At 50.6% G+C, this 14,164-nt stretch overlaps 1 protein-coding gene across 1 annotated transcript in view; it reads left to right on the top strand.

The window, feature by feature from the left end:
- The window catches only part of COL4A1 (collagen type IV alpha 1 chain), a 151,186-nt gene that overhangs the window by 117,117 nt on the left and 19,905 nt on the right, over window positions 1-14,164 (top strand). The window contains exons 27-42 of the mRNA XM_017970460.4: window positions 995-1,087; window positions 1,174-1,278; window positions 2,875-2,972; window positions 4,786-4,936; window positions 5,171-5,284; window positions 6,036-6,203; window positions 6,327-6,416; window positions 7,203-7,355; window positions 7,514-7,612; window positions 7,725-7,814; window positions 9,124-9,263; window positions 9,739-9,865; window positions 9,961-10,041; window positions 10,507-10,605; window positions 11,765-11,815; window positions 13,764-13,949. Of these exons, the coding sequence (XP_017825949.2) occupies window positions 995-1,087; window positions 1,174-1,278; window positions 2,875-2,972; window positions 4,786-4,936; window positions 5,171-5,284; window positions 6,036-6,203; window positions 6,327-6,416; window positions 7,203-7,355; window positions 7,514-7,612; window positions 7,725-7,814; window positions 9,124-9,263; window positions 9,739-9,865; window positions 9,961-10,041; window positions 10,507-10,605; window positions 11,765-11,815; window positions 13,764-13,949 (1,845 nt within the window). The remainder of the gene's footprint in view (window positions 1-994; window positions 1,088-1,173; window positions 1,279-2,874; window positions 2,973-4,785; window positions 4,937-5,170; window positions 5,285-6,035; window positions 6,204-6,326; window positions 6,417-7,202; window positions 7,356-7,513; window positions 7,613-7,724; window positions 7,815-9,123; window positions 9,264-9,738; window positions 9,866-9,960; window positions 10,042-10,506; window positions 10,606-11,764; window positions 11,816-13,763; window positions 13,950-14,164) is intronic.

The following is a 14,164-nucleotide window of genomic DNA, read 5'->3' as shown; positions in this document are numbered from 1 at the left end:
CAAAGGGAATAAGGCTTCCTTTTGGCAAGAAACTACCATCAGAGAAACCAACGGGAGTACTCACAAATGTACCCTAGAGATGGGGAAGAAAGCTTCTGGGGAGTGGGGCGGGGCTGTTGATCCTCTGTCCGCAGTCACAGGGCTCCTTCGCCATCCAGACCCAATCAGCTTCAAGATTGGAAGAAAGACTGTCTGTGATCTGCCAGAGCTGTGTTTAACTGTGGTGATCATAAAACCCTGGTGCCCAGGGGTGTGCGTCACCAACAGCAGATATTTCCTAGGGTTAGTCAGCTGGCATTTTCTATAGTCTAGCTAAAGAATGTGCTGGCTGTTCTCAGGAGGCTCCACGTAGCTTGGATTCTTACAAGGTGTATTAAGATTCGGTGCATGCATTCTTGCAGGGGAACCCTTGGGTCCTTTCTTAACAGTGCAGTGGCTCTCCTAGGCATGAGTGCCCAGGTGGCTGGGGCCGTGCCTCCTGGCTTGGGAGGAAGGATGGCTTTTCCCGTGCTGCTCAAGTGATGGCAGAGCTCTCCTGCTGCACCATTATAGATAATGGATCGTTCATAATCACCTGCGGGTCACGTTGTTTGGATAATTTACCACCAAATGAATGTACTTTAGGTCGGCCTCAAAGCATTGAGAGACAATAGCAAAAGTGCTTTGGCTTCTGGGACAGGCTCACTAAGAAGTCACCCAGAGCCATCTCACGGTTGTTGAGGCTTCAGCTTTTTGTGAGTCTTAATTGTGGACTTTTAAGGAATTCTAGTGTCCAACAAACATCTTGGTCATTTTGGACACACGTAGGGAGAAGCATAGCTCTCTGTGAAGGATCCTAGAATCTCCGAGGGAAGAGGTGGAGAGCTCAAACAGGCTCTGCTCTCTGCCACAAGTGGTGCCGGGAGGGGTTTGCGTGGCAGCCCACCTGCTGTGTGTCCTCTCTCTGCTCCGTGTGGTCCTCCTTATCTTTTCTCTTTACACTTTTTTTTTCTAGGTCCAAAGGGTGAAGCAGGAAAGGTTGTTCCTTTACCAGGCCCCCCTGGAGCAGAAGGACTGCCGGGATCCCCAGGATTCCCAGGTCCCCAAGGTACGGTTGGAATTCCAGTTCAATGGGTTACCACAAGAGCGTCCTCACGTTTTTCTCAAGCTGACCATTGGTCTTTCTCACCACAGGAGACCGAGGCTTTCCTGGAACCCCAGGAAGGCCAGGCCTGCCGGGAGAGAAGGGTGCTGTGGGCCAGCCGGGGATTGGATTTCCAGGGCCCCCCGGCCCCAAAGGTAACCCTGCCAGACAAGCCTGAGTCTTTGGTCTGCCTGTGACTGCTCTGAGAAAGGAGGCAGTAGACATAAATAAATACGCCACAGAAGTTGGTGCCCGCTGTTCAGGAGGCTTTCAGAAGAGCCCAGGCAGGGCTGAGGACAGTGACTTCAGTGGCTTCTGTGCCACGGCTGTCTTGCCGTGTAGGGTTTGCTTGGGAAGATGGGACATGAAGGCTGGGTAGGCTTTGTGGGCATTGCCGCCATGGTGCCCGTGGAAACCCAGGCTCCAGGTGTTTGTTTTTATCCGTGAGGAGGACTTGCAGTCCACCTGAACACGGCCAGGGTGGGTTGGGAGTTGGGGGAGCGCCCAGCGGCAGGTGCAGGGAGTCGCGGGGAGGGGGCTTTGCTCTGGGGGAGGCATGTTAGAGCCATCACTTCCTGCTGGAAACTAAGGAGGTAAGGAGGGAAATTTCTTTTCGCCCCTTTTTCACATTTCTCGGCTCTACTTGTCCTTCAGGGAGACTCTGATTAATAGACTTGTCATCAGGGCCCTTCTGTTGAGGACTGAGGATAAGGTACTGTGAGCACAAAAGGGGAGTGTTGTATGAGGAAGTTTGTCTTCGTGCGACACGCCATGCTGCCAAACTTAGGTTAATGTCCTCCAGTCTCCCAGGCTCCCTACCCAGAGGCTCCAGGCCCCATCCCCCTCACTGCCGTAGGCTTCTAGAATGAAGAACAGGAGATGACAGTCCCTGTCCTCCGATAGCCATGCCACGCCATGCCCACCCCACCCACGCGGCCACTTCCCTCAGGCTTGGAGGGCAGCAGAGCGTCCCTGTTCACGAGGGACAGGAGCTGAGGCCTGGCCATGTTCGCCACTGCTTCATATTCCATCATTGCCTCACACAAGGCCTCCTTCGCTAGCGGCCGTGGCCCACGTGGCATGGAGTTGCTTGGCTTCGTGGCAGTGAGGAGGGTTATGAGGGCCACTTGCCGTCACACCCTGTCTGTGCAGAGCCCCACAGCGGGTGTGATTCAGACCTGTGCCACTGACAAATGACTGGACATTGGGGACCCCAGCATTGCATACACAGGGTCTGAACTAGTGGCTGGCCAGCTTCACTGCCCCTTGGAGCCTCCAGGGTGGGGCCCAGACAGTGGCCGGGAGTCCTTCAGTCTCAGATCCTGTGCCATCTTAAAAAGTGGGCCTGCCTGATAGACCCCCGGGGTCTGTATTTCTAACGAGGTGACGGTGGTGCCTCTGTCCCCGACCACATCTTGAGTAGATGAGTAAAAGTGCCCTTCTCATCTGCAGGTGCCAAGGGGTATATTTGTTTTGTTTGGGGAGAGTAGGGTGGGAGGGAAAAGTTTGAAGAGAGCAGGAGAAAAGGAAAGGAGAGAGAAGGAGACAGGAGGGTGCAGGTGCTGGAAGAGGCAGTTATGCACCTACCCCCTCTGCTGGGCAGTGTCTCCTGGCCTCTTCCAGCCACCTCCGAAGGCCTCCATGGGTGTCCGTCTCAGGTCAGTTCGGGACACTTGGCCAAGACTAAAAGTGAAGAAGGTGGGTATGGGAATTTCATTGTAATGACTTTTTTTTTTGACTCTTCAAAACAGGTGTTGATGGCTTACCTGGAGACATGGGGCCTCCGGGGACTCCAGGTCGCCCAGGATTTAACGGCTTACCTGGGAACCCAGGTGTGCAGGGCCAGAAGGTAGGTGCCAGGTGTTCCCTCAATGACCAGTCTCCCCCTTCCTTGTTATTAACTGGACACAAAAAATGCAGGTTATGAACCTCCCAGGACACGTTGGGCCATCGTGTTTTGGTTTTTGACGAAATAGCAGAGGATAGGAAGTATCAGAGGACGTAGCACATGGAAGTATTTTGAGGGGAACCTTTGTTTTGATTTTACGAAATCATATGACAGACATTTTCTTGCCTGTGTGTAAGCCGGAACTCAGGGTAAAATACGTTTCTTACTGTGAGAAGCAGCTGAAAGCTGTTTGAAAGCCACTGTCCTAAAAGAAAGCATGGTCAGTCAGGACGGTTTCTCAGCCTCAGCACCCCTGGCATTCAGGGTTCAATAATTTGTTTCTGCGGGGGCCACCCTGTGCCTTTGTAGGGCTTTTGGCAAGAGCAGCCCTGGCCTCCACCCATGAATGACCGAAAGGACACCCCCTTCCACCCAGTCGCAACTGAAAAATATCTCCAGACATTGGCAGATGGCACTAAGGGGGGCAAAATTGCCCCTGCTTGAGAACTATTGGTCCAGGGTGAAGTCAGGATCCTCCTTGCCCTCGAATATTCTGCTACCAACTTGCCTATACTTGAAATTCTACTCAGCAAATGTGAGGGCCTACTGATTACACCGTTTCCTGTTTTGATTGGAAGGAATGGATGTGAAATTGCTGGAAGGCGTTGGTACCAAATGGGAGAAAGGGCCAACAGCCATGGATAAACGTTGCCAGTGACGGACCCAGGTGGGGCCTGGGGGCAGGTGGGCATCACAGTGGCCATACCTCTGTGATCCCAGGGGGGCTTCTTCCTGAGAAATACCAAAACACCCGACAGCGGGGTGCCCTCATCTGGTGGCTGAGACTGAAGAGAAGCCTTTGGACCTTTGTCTTTATACAGCCCGCCACCAGCTTCCCCGATGACCTACGTTGCATTTGAACGTTTAGTCAACCATGACAGCGTGCACATCATCTTAAACCTGCCAGACTCAGGAGTTAGTAAATGCCTGATGGAATGCAAATGAGAGATTAATTCATGATTTAAAATTCCGTGCCTTCTCAAGAATCCCCTTGATGGAGTTCCTTCCATTTTGAAAACTTCCTCCTGGGATGTATAGAGAAGTTTCCACTGATGTCCAGATGCTCCCTCTCTGGATGTGTCATTTGCAGACAGGGGACACCGGTGGAGTGCTGTGATTTCATGGCCACCTGCTTGCTTCAGAGCCTTACATCCAGGCTGCCTAAATCCAGGCTGTTTCCGAGGCGCTCTCACCCTTTATTTTGATCGCCTGTATCTGTCAAGGCCCAGTGACTCATGCCATAGATTAAAATGTCTAATTTACTGTGAAACCTTCATTTATTCAAAAAAACGAAATAACTGGTGTCCATGCTAGCCCTGGAGCCTTGCCATCTGTTAGGAAGCACTCCATTCACTGCTCACCACTCATATTTTGCCTTTTTTCAGTTACTTAGGGTCAACACTTTGTCACAGGCACCAGGCTGCAGAATTGAGGGGATATGCTCAGGTCTGAAGACTTGAGAAGAATGTTGTTTATTGGTGGGGAGCCTTGCTTTTCCTCCTTTGTAAAATGAAAACAGTAAAAGTCACCCACAAGCCTGAAAACATGTGATAGGTATGAGGAAGCTTTGCAAAGGCTTGAAAAGGGCCGAGCAGATCATATTCTTACCGAATGCGCTGGCACTACGTGTTGAGTCTTCACTTATGATATTGGTTCGATAAAAATATTGACTTTGCAAATCAATCTGCTTCTCTGTGCTTTGGGGATTTTTCAGGGAGAGCCTGGAGTTGGTCTACCAGGACTCAAAGGCTTGCCAGGTATCCCCGGCACCCCGGGCACCCCCGGGGAGAAGGGGAGTGTTGGAGCACCAGGCGTTCCTGGAGAACACGGAGCGATCGGCCCCCCTGGGCTTCAGGGGATCAGAGGTAACTTTTTGCAGATCAATCCGGACAGTTTCAAGGGCAGAATGTGCTTATTTTTGCATTCCCAGAGCCCCTGCCAAGTATGCTTGATACGTATTTGTTGAATGAATGATGCAAATCCTAGAGGGCTAGAGCTCGTGGCTTTCTGTTGCTGGGGCCGTTCATGTGCGTGGGTCTCCTATGCCGGCAAATGCGCCACTGCGGCTGCACAGCTAATTCTCAACTTTTCTTCTCCAGGTGACCCAGGACCTCCTGGATTGCCAGGCCCCATGGGGTCTCCAGGAGTTCCAGGAATAGGCCCTCCTGGAGCTAGGGGCCCCCCTGGCGGACAGGGACCACCAGGGTTGGCAGGCGAGTGACATTCTTCTAGAATTATCTCTTCTTAAAAGCTTGCTTTCCTGAAGCATGGGAGATAAGGCTGGGGTCCCAGGAAGGGAAGCTTAGCACAATGTGTCAGAAAAAGAGAAAAAGTAAAACTTGAGTTTATGAAAATAGGTTTGATTGTTAGCTGAAATGTAGTCCTAGATTTTTTTCCCACCCACTGAGATTATATACCAAACAAAGAGACCTTTCCTTTACTGTGTACTCAATCATGTTTTACATTTTATTCTAACCGATGTCTCTATAGCATCTTTCCATAGGAGGGTTAATTAGTTGTGGATAATTGACACTAATTGAGTCCACCTCTAGAACCTAGCTTTGCCTTTGGCAGAAAGAATCATAGAGTGAAGGTGGTGCGTGGAGATTCCAGTAAAACACTCAGTGAATGGGGCTCAGGAAACACTAGTGCTAGTCCTGAGTACTGAGGAGAGGCAGTGGTGGTGCCTAGGGTGGTATTGCTGACCATCAGTGACAGGAAGGAGGGGGCCTTTCTTCTAGAACGATAGCCATTTGATTATCCTGATGACCCAAACACCAACACTTAGTAGGTGATCCATTCAAGTTCTCAGTGTGGGCGTTCACGTGCTTCCTGCAGATAGTCATAGTTAAACGGAACACTGTACATTATAGATCATTCTAGTCATAGTTAAACAGAGTGCTGTACGTTGTAGATCATCCAGTACATTCTGCTGAAAGTTCTTTGCATTTCACCCAACTGCAGGCCCTCCTGGAATAAAAGGCGAGAAGGGTTTCCCTGGATTCCCCGGACTGGACATGCCTGGCCCTAAAGGAGATAAAGGGGCTCAAGGACTTCCCGGCGTAACAGGGCAGTCAGGGCTCCCTGGCCTTCCTGGACAGCAGGGGACTCCAGGGCTTCCTGGGTTTCCAGGTAAGTTCTGTCTGGATCCATGACGAGGACACAGGCCTCACCTTGCTCTTTTTTATGACTCTTAGCATTTGCCGTCAGCGTTCCCAGCGAGGAAATGTTCACAGTCCTTTCCTTTGGCCGCAGGTTCCAAGGGAGAAATGGGCGTCATGGGGACCCCTGGGCAGCCGGGCTCACCAGGACCAGTGGGTTCTCCAGGAATACCGGGTGTAAAAGGTAGGAGAGCTGATAACCTCCGAAGCTCATCTTGTGTCTATTTCTCGATGGCTCTTGGGAAATTCCCAGGTTGTCATAGATCATATTTCACTTTAAGAGGCTCACACAAGAAACTCAAGCAGAGGGCCAGGAGACCCCCTTCTTCCAGTAGGATTCCTGGTGCTTGGTGCACGTAGGGTTGAAAACTATACTCAGCCAAGCAAATCCGAAGGAACTCAGGCACAGATGAGATTCTCCTTGTGAGAAATGGTGGACTTTTCAGCTCTGCCAAAGACACAGGGACTGAGTCTTTAGACTTGAATTAGCAACCCACACAGGTTTACAGGTCTTCATCTTCATTTCTTATCTTGTTATTTGAAATCAGTCAAAAATAACGTCTTTTAAAAAGAAATACTGCAAATATTACACGTGAAAAGGTCATTTGCTCAGCAGAACGATAAAATTCCTATGCGATTATTTTGTATAGAACTGGGGGGCACTCTGAATCAGAGTGTTAAAGATGTGTAGGAAGGAGAGAAAACGTAAGTTACCTGAAGCTGAAAGCCAAGTCACATGTATTAGCGTTATTAGCGAATAACGAATTGCAGAAAATGGCCTTACTGCCCATTTGCCTGGGGTCAGGTTCCTCTGCATCTCAGACACTGGCCATTAATGCCATTTCAGACAAGTTGTTCATTCTTTGTGGCCTCTTTGTCGGCTGCCCGCCCAGTCAACAAGAATGTGAGCCTTCTGACCAGCTCTGCAACACGGGCCCAGGCTCAGCGGTGCCTTCTCTTTCCTCTGCAGGGGACCATGGCTTTCCAGGCTCCTCGGGACCCAGGGGAGACCCTGGCTTGAAAGGTGATAAGGGTGATGTCGGTCTCCCCGGCCAGCCTGGCTCCATGGATAAAGTGGACATGGGCACAATGAAGGGCCAGAAGGGAGACCAAGGAGAGAAAGGCAAGTCTAGGAAGGCTTCTCACGGCCAGGCTTGGAGCCCCACGTGCCTTTCCTGGGTTACTGGGTCCTCCGTAAATAATACCAACCAGCCTGCGTTTCTGCAGCAACTTGCTTGCAAGCAAATGTGGGTCATTGCTATTTTCTTCTCTGATGTGTAGGACAAATCGGACCAATTGGTGAGAAAGGTTCCCGAGGAGACCCTGGGAGCCCAGGAGTGCCTGGAAAGGACGGGCAGGCGGGACAGCCCGGGCAGCCAGGTACGGTGTGGAACTCCGGTCCCCAGTGTGGCAAGGGCTCGGGATGAGGCCTGTGTTCCCCAGCTCTTTCTGTAGATGTCAGCCTCTCAGGTTGCCTTCTTTACTGTTCTAGGACCCAAAGGTGATCCAGGCATAAGCGGAACCCCAGGTTCTCCGGGACTTCCAGGACCAAAAGGGTCGGTTGGTGGCATGGGCTTGCCAGGTAAGCCGATTTAGAAGAGGGTGCTCTAGCCTGTGTGCCTGTGGCACTGGTAGGGCATGTCTGCAGAACGAGATCCTCTTCAGCTGAGAAGACAGAATCCAGGCGGTTGTGTCTTTCACACAAATTCACATCCTCGGCTCTGAATGGGCTCCTGCTCAGGAAGGGTGGCATTGATGACAGTGTGGCCATCACAAAGAAAACTCAGCATCTAATGGAATAAAGCATGGGCCGGATACAGTCAGCTTTTGGTGATCTCCAAGTGACCGTCCGCTTAGCTAGGAGCTCCCTAGGAGACGTCGGCTGCTTCGTCCAGGCTTGTCAGCCTGAGTAGCTCATGGCTCCGGAGCCCTTTGTGCTAGTTCAGAAGAATTCTCTGGGCTCCTCTGCTCCAATCCTGGACTGGCCTTTATGCTTTGCCATCAGTGTCTCCTGCAGTGAGAGCAGCCGGGAAGAGGAGAGTGAGGGAAGGGCTGGGGGGCGATGGTCCTCAGAACTCACTCAGAAAGCAGAGTTCAGATGGGAAGCCCATGCTTCCTTCTCCTCCTAAGTCTTTAGCAGGCGCTGTTACTGAAGTATAACCATCTAGGTTGCTGATCATGCCAATGTGTGAGGAAGCCTGGCTACCAACATGTGTCGCAGAACCGAGTGGCACGGGCTCTGGCCCGCCCGCCTCATGGTCCCTGTGATGTCTGGCTAATGAGAGCTGGCTGTGTAATAAAGAACATAAGATCTGGCCAGGTGCAGTGGCTCAAGCCTGTAATCCCAGCCCTTTGGGAGGCCGAGGCAGGTGGATCACGAGGTCAAGAGATCGAGACCATCCTGGTCAACATGGTGAAACCCCGTCTCTACTAAAAATACAAAAAATTAGCTGGGCACGGTGGTGCATGCCTGTAATCCCAGCTGCTCAGGAGGCTGAGATGGGAGAATTGCCTGAACCCAGAAGGTGGAGGTTGTGGTGAGCCGAGATCGCGCCATTGCACTCTAGCCAGGGTAACAAGAGCGAAACTCCGTCTCAAAAAAAAAAAAAACATAAGATCCATTTTTATACTGTTGAGAAAGGAAATATTCTAGGCAGTTAATGTATTTCTTCCCTGTTTTAATAACATGGTGGTCTTCAAGGACGGGAGAGACATTTCCTAGCATGGCTCTGATGTCATCTGGGTGACTGGGTGATCAGTCATGAGCTGATTGATACATGAGGGATTTGCGCTCTCGTGTCTCATTCTTGGCCGGTCGTAGAGGCACTTTTTCATTTGTAATACCAGCACTAGCTAAGACCAAATCAAGTTTCAATTGTTTGTGTTTATAGGAACACCTGGAGAGAAAGGCGTGCCTGGCATCCCTGGCCCACAAGGTTCCCCTGGCTTACCTGGAGAAAAAGGTGCAAAAGGAGAGAAAGGGCAGGCAGGCCCACCTGGCATAGGTATCCCTGGGCTGCCTGGTGACAAGGTAACTGGCACTTGGCATGGAAAGGTCCCCTCCTCCCAGCTCTGTGGAGAGGCTGTCTGGGAAATGCTCAGTAAATACCTTAGCATCTCAGCATACTCAGTGAACCACAGCACAGAGTGATTCCTGCAGGGAAACACAAGCCACCTCTCTTCCCCTTTGTATTCACAACCTTGCCCCCAAGGAAGAATCTAGAAACTGGTGAGAGGCTAGGGTGGGAGACAGCTGTCACTGGAATAAGAGAGAGAGGATGAAGGGGGAAGAGGGACGGTAAGTGGAAACCAGATGATTGGCTCCGTTGTGCTTGTTTTTCCTCTCTTTTCAGAGGAGGACTTTGATTTTTTGTTGAGAAATCTGGAAATGGAGTTTGACAGTGCAATCGTCATTGCACCAAAATGTGTACAATTACCTAGAACATGCCTGCAGATGCGTGCGTGTGGACAAATGGAAAGTTAATGTGCCTGACTTGTGCTTGCAGGGAGATCAAGGGATAGCGGGTTTCCCAGGAAGCCCTGGAGAGAAGGGAGAAAAAGGAAGCGTTGGGATCCCAGGAATGCCAGGGTCCCCAGGCCTTAAAGGCTCTCCTGGAAGCGTTGGCTATCCAGGTAGGTGAGGGGGTCTTCTCTTGGACTTGAGGATCTAAGAAGTCAAAGAAAAGCCCGACCTTATGGATGTTCTGGTGTTTTATGTTTTTCTTTAGGAAGCCCTGGGCTGCCTGGAGAAAAAGGTGACAAAGGCCTCCCAGGATTGGATGGCATCCCTGGCGTCAAAGGAGAAGCAGGTAGAGGCTCCTCTTTGGGACACAGCCTGGGCACATGGAGAAGAGAGGCCGGGGGTGGGAGGCCCCAAGGAGTTCCCGGCACAGATGGGAACAGGGAGGCCAGCTGTCCTGCCTCCCATTTTCAGATGGGCAAGCTGAGTCTAGCGCAGGTTACAGGGTCATTCTGAGGTCTTGCCACTATCAGGATCTAGGACCCAGATCCCCAAACCATTTTTGTAGCTAACATGGAGTTTTAGGGACCTCCTCTTTGTTGTCACCAGATTTTGAGGGTCAGGGTTTGATGGTGTTGCTGAAAGTATGCAGGGTCCTTTCTAAAGGGAAGTCAGAACTGACCTCAGCAAAGCCAGGTGTGCTTGGGAGGGAATGGCTCTCTTAAAGGATGTCAGCAAGGAACCATTTTGTATGGCATCTAGGCTGCTGCGGGAGGTTATGTGGGTGTCTGATGTTGTGACTTTTCTCTTTGAGGTCTCCCTGGGACGCCTGGCCCCACAGGCCCAGCTGGCCAGAAAGGGGAACCAGGCAGTGATGGAATCCCAGGGTCAGCAGGAGAGAAGGGTGAACCAGGTATGGCCCAGCGCCTCATTCCCTATCAGAATCAGCAGTGTCCACTCCCAGAGACCTGCAGACGGCCTGCGTTCAGTGAACAGAGCTGGGCACAGAGTAGCCCCTGGACTACATAAACACTGCAGCTACTTAAACACTGATGTGGACATGCAGAGCGGGATGGGTTGAGAGGAGAAGAAGGGAAGGGGGATTGATTATCCCATAAATACTTAGGCATCTTCCCCTGAAATAACCTGAACTCTCAGTGATGAGTCAGAGACATGTAAAATACCTGCTGTTAGAACACTTTCCACTTTCCTTGTGGTTGCTATGACAAAGCAAAGCAAGGCAAAACAACACTCTTTTCTCTGCCCAGCATTTCCCCATTTGAGGAACTGTCCTGGAAATACTGGTTGGCCCATGAGTCTGCTCCTATCTCTGATGGGCCACAATTTGGCCAGAACTTGGACCATAACTTGACCATAACTTGGGCACAAGTGCAAGCTGTGATGATGACAACCGCATACACAATAATATTTGTATTTAATACAAGAGAGAGATATACACACCATTTGAAGCAGGTTACTCCTGAGCTGGGGGGACACTGGGAGGACCATCAAGAGCTTCCACTGCTACTGGTGCTGGCCTCTTTCTTAATTAAGTTTATTTTTTTCATTCTATAACTTTATATTATATACATTCATTTTTCGATACAAACCATTGATTAAAAATGCCCTGCACTCCTTTTCCCCCATTTGAATCTTCCCTCAAGCCTTTTGCTGACAGTTGTCATCTCCCCAGCATCTGCTGCCCCACATCTCTTTGGCTCTCCCCACCTTCCTGACAAGAGCAATTAGCTGGATGGTTGTCTGAGAAGCCCATTTGCTTATCTCCAGACGGCAGCAGGAAACAAATACTCATTTGCGCAGATCATTTCTGCTAAATGCCATGATGGTTCTGAGCGGAGAGGTTCTTAGAAAGAAGTACTAACTTAGAAACGTTCAGTCAAGGGTGTCTTACAGTAACTGTAGGAATGCCATTTTATTACATGGGTGCAATGAACTAATATCCACGTACTCTACAAATATACATAGTGTTAGTGCAGAGTTCATGGTGCTCTGTGATGTACCTGCAGATGGATTGTTGAAGAGAAACATTGTGTTTTACCCTCATCTTACAGGTCTTCCAGGAAGAGGGTTCCCAGGCTTTCCAGGGGCCAAAGGAGACAAAGGTAATCTGCTCACTGTGCTCTTCCGTTTCCACTAACCGCTGCTGCCTGATGTAGCGGAACAGGGGGCAGTGTCTTCAGGATGAAGCCCCATCCTGGTTGGCCAGGCAGCAACTGGATGGAGGATGGGTGCTGGGCACAGGGGCAGTGCCTGCAAGACTTGTGTGGTTCCCCTCTCATTAATGGGTCAAAATGGCATGCAGTACACTCATGGTCAGAGTTATCTTTTACTTGGACTAATTTTATAAAAATTCAGGAGAGGAGGGAAACCCTTGTCATTTTTGTGCCTAGAAGGGCATCAGAATATTGAAATTCTGACTTTCTAGAACTAGTTATACTTACGTGAAGGCAGGCCAGGACGTAACACGTACCAAGAGACTAAAACATATCCTGGTCAGCCATGACGTGCTCAGTACCAAGTGCGGCTGAGAGTTGGCCAGGAGCTTGGCTAGGCAGTCGCCTCTCTCAGAGAGCTGAGCATTTCATGGGAAAGCAATGTGGACACAGAAAATACAAGGCATGTGAGCCACATGACACTGAAGTCACTGGTGGCTGCAGCCAGGAGTTCACACACAGCATCCGTGGACACGCTTATGGCAGGTGGCTGGGCTGGCTGAGTGATTCCACTCAGTGGGAGGAATCTGAAAGCCCTGGAAGGCCTGGGACTTCAGCTGAGAAGGAGCAGGGGCATGGATATGCTGCGTCCCCCGGCCCCTGGTTCTCCCTGAGACCCACTCACCATGTTTCCTTCGCAGATGTGTGGTCTGGCACTGGTAACCCCTGGGTTGAAATGGATGGTGCGGTGCCGGGTGGGCTGCCTTGAGAATGGGCACTTCCCCGTCTCTTAACTCACAGACTCCCTCGAATGCAGAGCCCCTTGCAAACGCACCTGCTCAAGAGGTCGCTGCGGGCTGTTCCCTCCCTGCCTTTCCTACCTCGAGGTGCGATCCTGCACGCTCTGTGGACATGCTGCACCGCCCTTGCGCAAACCCACCACAGTGCCTGGTGTTTTCATGTTGCCGTGTGAAATATCAGGAGAAGAGAATCCCACGTGACCACTTTAGGTCTTGACCCTATTTCATTCTTTTTCCTTTGTTCTTGAAATAACCATAGAATTTTGGCATTTTTATTGGTTAGATTTGGATAATATGTTTAAAACTAAACATGGAATTTTTTTTTCCTACAAGCTGTTACTTTTTAATTTTTTAAACCTGATCTATTGGGGTTTCATTAACATGTAAAAAACTACAGATATTAAGATGTGCAAATTGATAAGGCTGACATAGGTCTACACCCATGAAAGCATCCATCCCCGCATTCCAGAGAGCAAGCACAGCCTTCCCCCAAAAGTCTCTGCAGCTTCATAATCCCTCCCTCCGGCCCCCTCTCCAGACCCCAAGCAGCTGTCCAGCTGCCTTCTGGTCCTCTAGTTAGTTTGTGTTTTCTAGCAGTTTATGAAGATGAAACCGTACACTCACTGTGCACTCTTTTCAGTCTCACTTCTCTCCCACGACATAGTGAGGTTGAGATCCAGCCCTGTGGCTGCTCAGTTCTCTCTGTGGCTGCGAGGGTCCCACCGTATGGACAGAACGTAGTCCGTGTGTCCATTCATCTGTGGATGGAGAGAAGCTGTCATTCAGCAGTGCGGTTGCCGCAGCTGTCTCGGCACAATTCAGATGCCTCTGCCATAGAACATGTCTTATAAGAAGTGTAAACATGATCGCTGGGGTCCCAGCTCTTTCTCCAGCCAGGCCACGGTCGGATTCTAGTGTGTTAGTAAAGAGAAGGAGGGATCAGACAACTTGCTGCCCTTTCCCTGGTGGCCCTCAAAGCCCCCTCTGAGGGTCGCCTGCAGGAGGAGGCACGCCTCACCCAGCCCTGCCGCCCACGCATGGAGTTTACTGCTCTCCTGCTGCATTTCCCATCACCTCAAACTGTTTTTCTTGTTTAGGTGCAAAGGGTGAGGTGGGTTTTCCAGGATTAGCTGGGAGCCCAGGAATTCCTGGAGCCAAAGGAGAGCAAGGATTCATGGGTCCTCCGGGGCCTCAGGGACAGCCAGGGTTACCAGGATCCCCAGGCCACGCCAGGGAGGGACCCAAAGGAGACCGTGGACCTCAGGGCCAGCCTGGCCAGCCAGGTAAGGGCATCTCACCAGGGGCCAGGGCTGGGGACTGGGACAGGATTCACAAAAGGAAACAATGTAAAAGAAACAGTTAAATTCTCAATTGAGCTTTTTTATTTAGAAGTCTGCAGCATTTATTAAAGCTTAAAATCGTGTTTGGCCTCCATTGAATCAAAGCTTTTCTTGTATCGTTTCTGTCAGGGAATTTAAGTAATTAGTGAGATGCAAGA

The sequence above is a fragment of the Callithrix jacchus genome, chromosome 1 (genome assembly GCF_049354715.1).
Source record: "Callithrix jacchus isolate 240 chromosome 1, calJac240_pri, whole genome shotgun sequence".
In the NCBI taxonomy this organism is placed as follows: domain Eukaryota; kingdom Metazoa; phylum Chordata; class Mammalia; order Primates; family Cebidae; genus Callithrix; species Callithrix jacchus.
The sequence above is the reverse complement of the archived record's forward strand: the minus strand, read 5'-3'. Positions and strand labels throughout refer to the sequence as shown.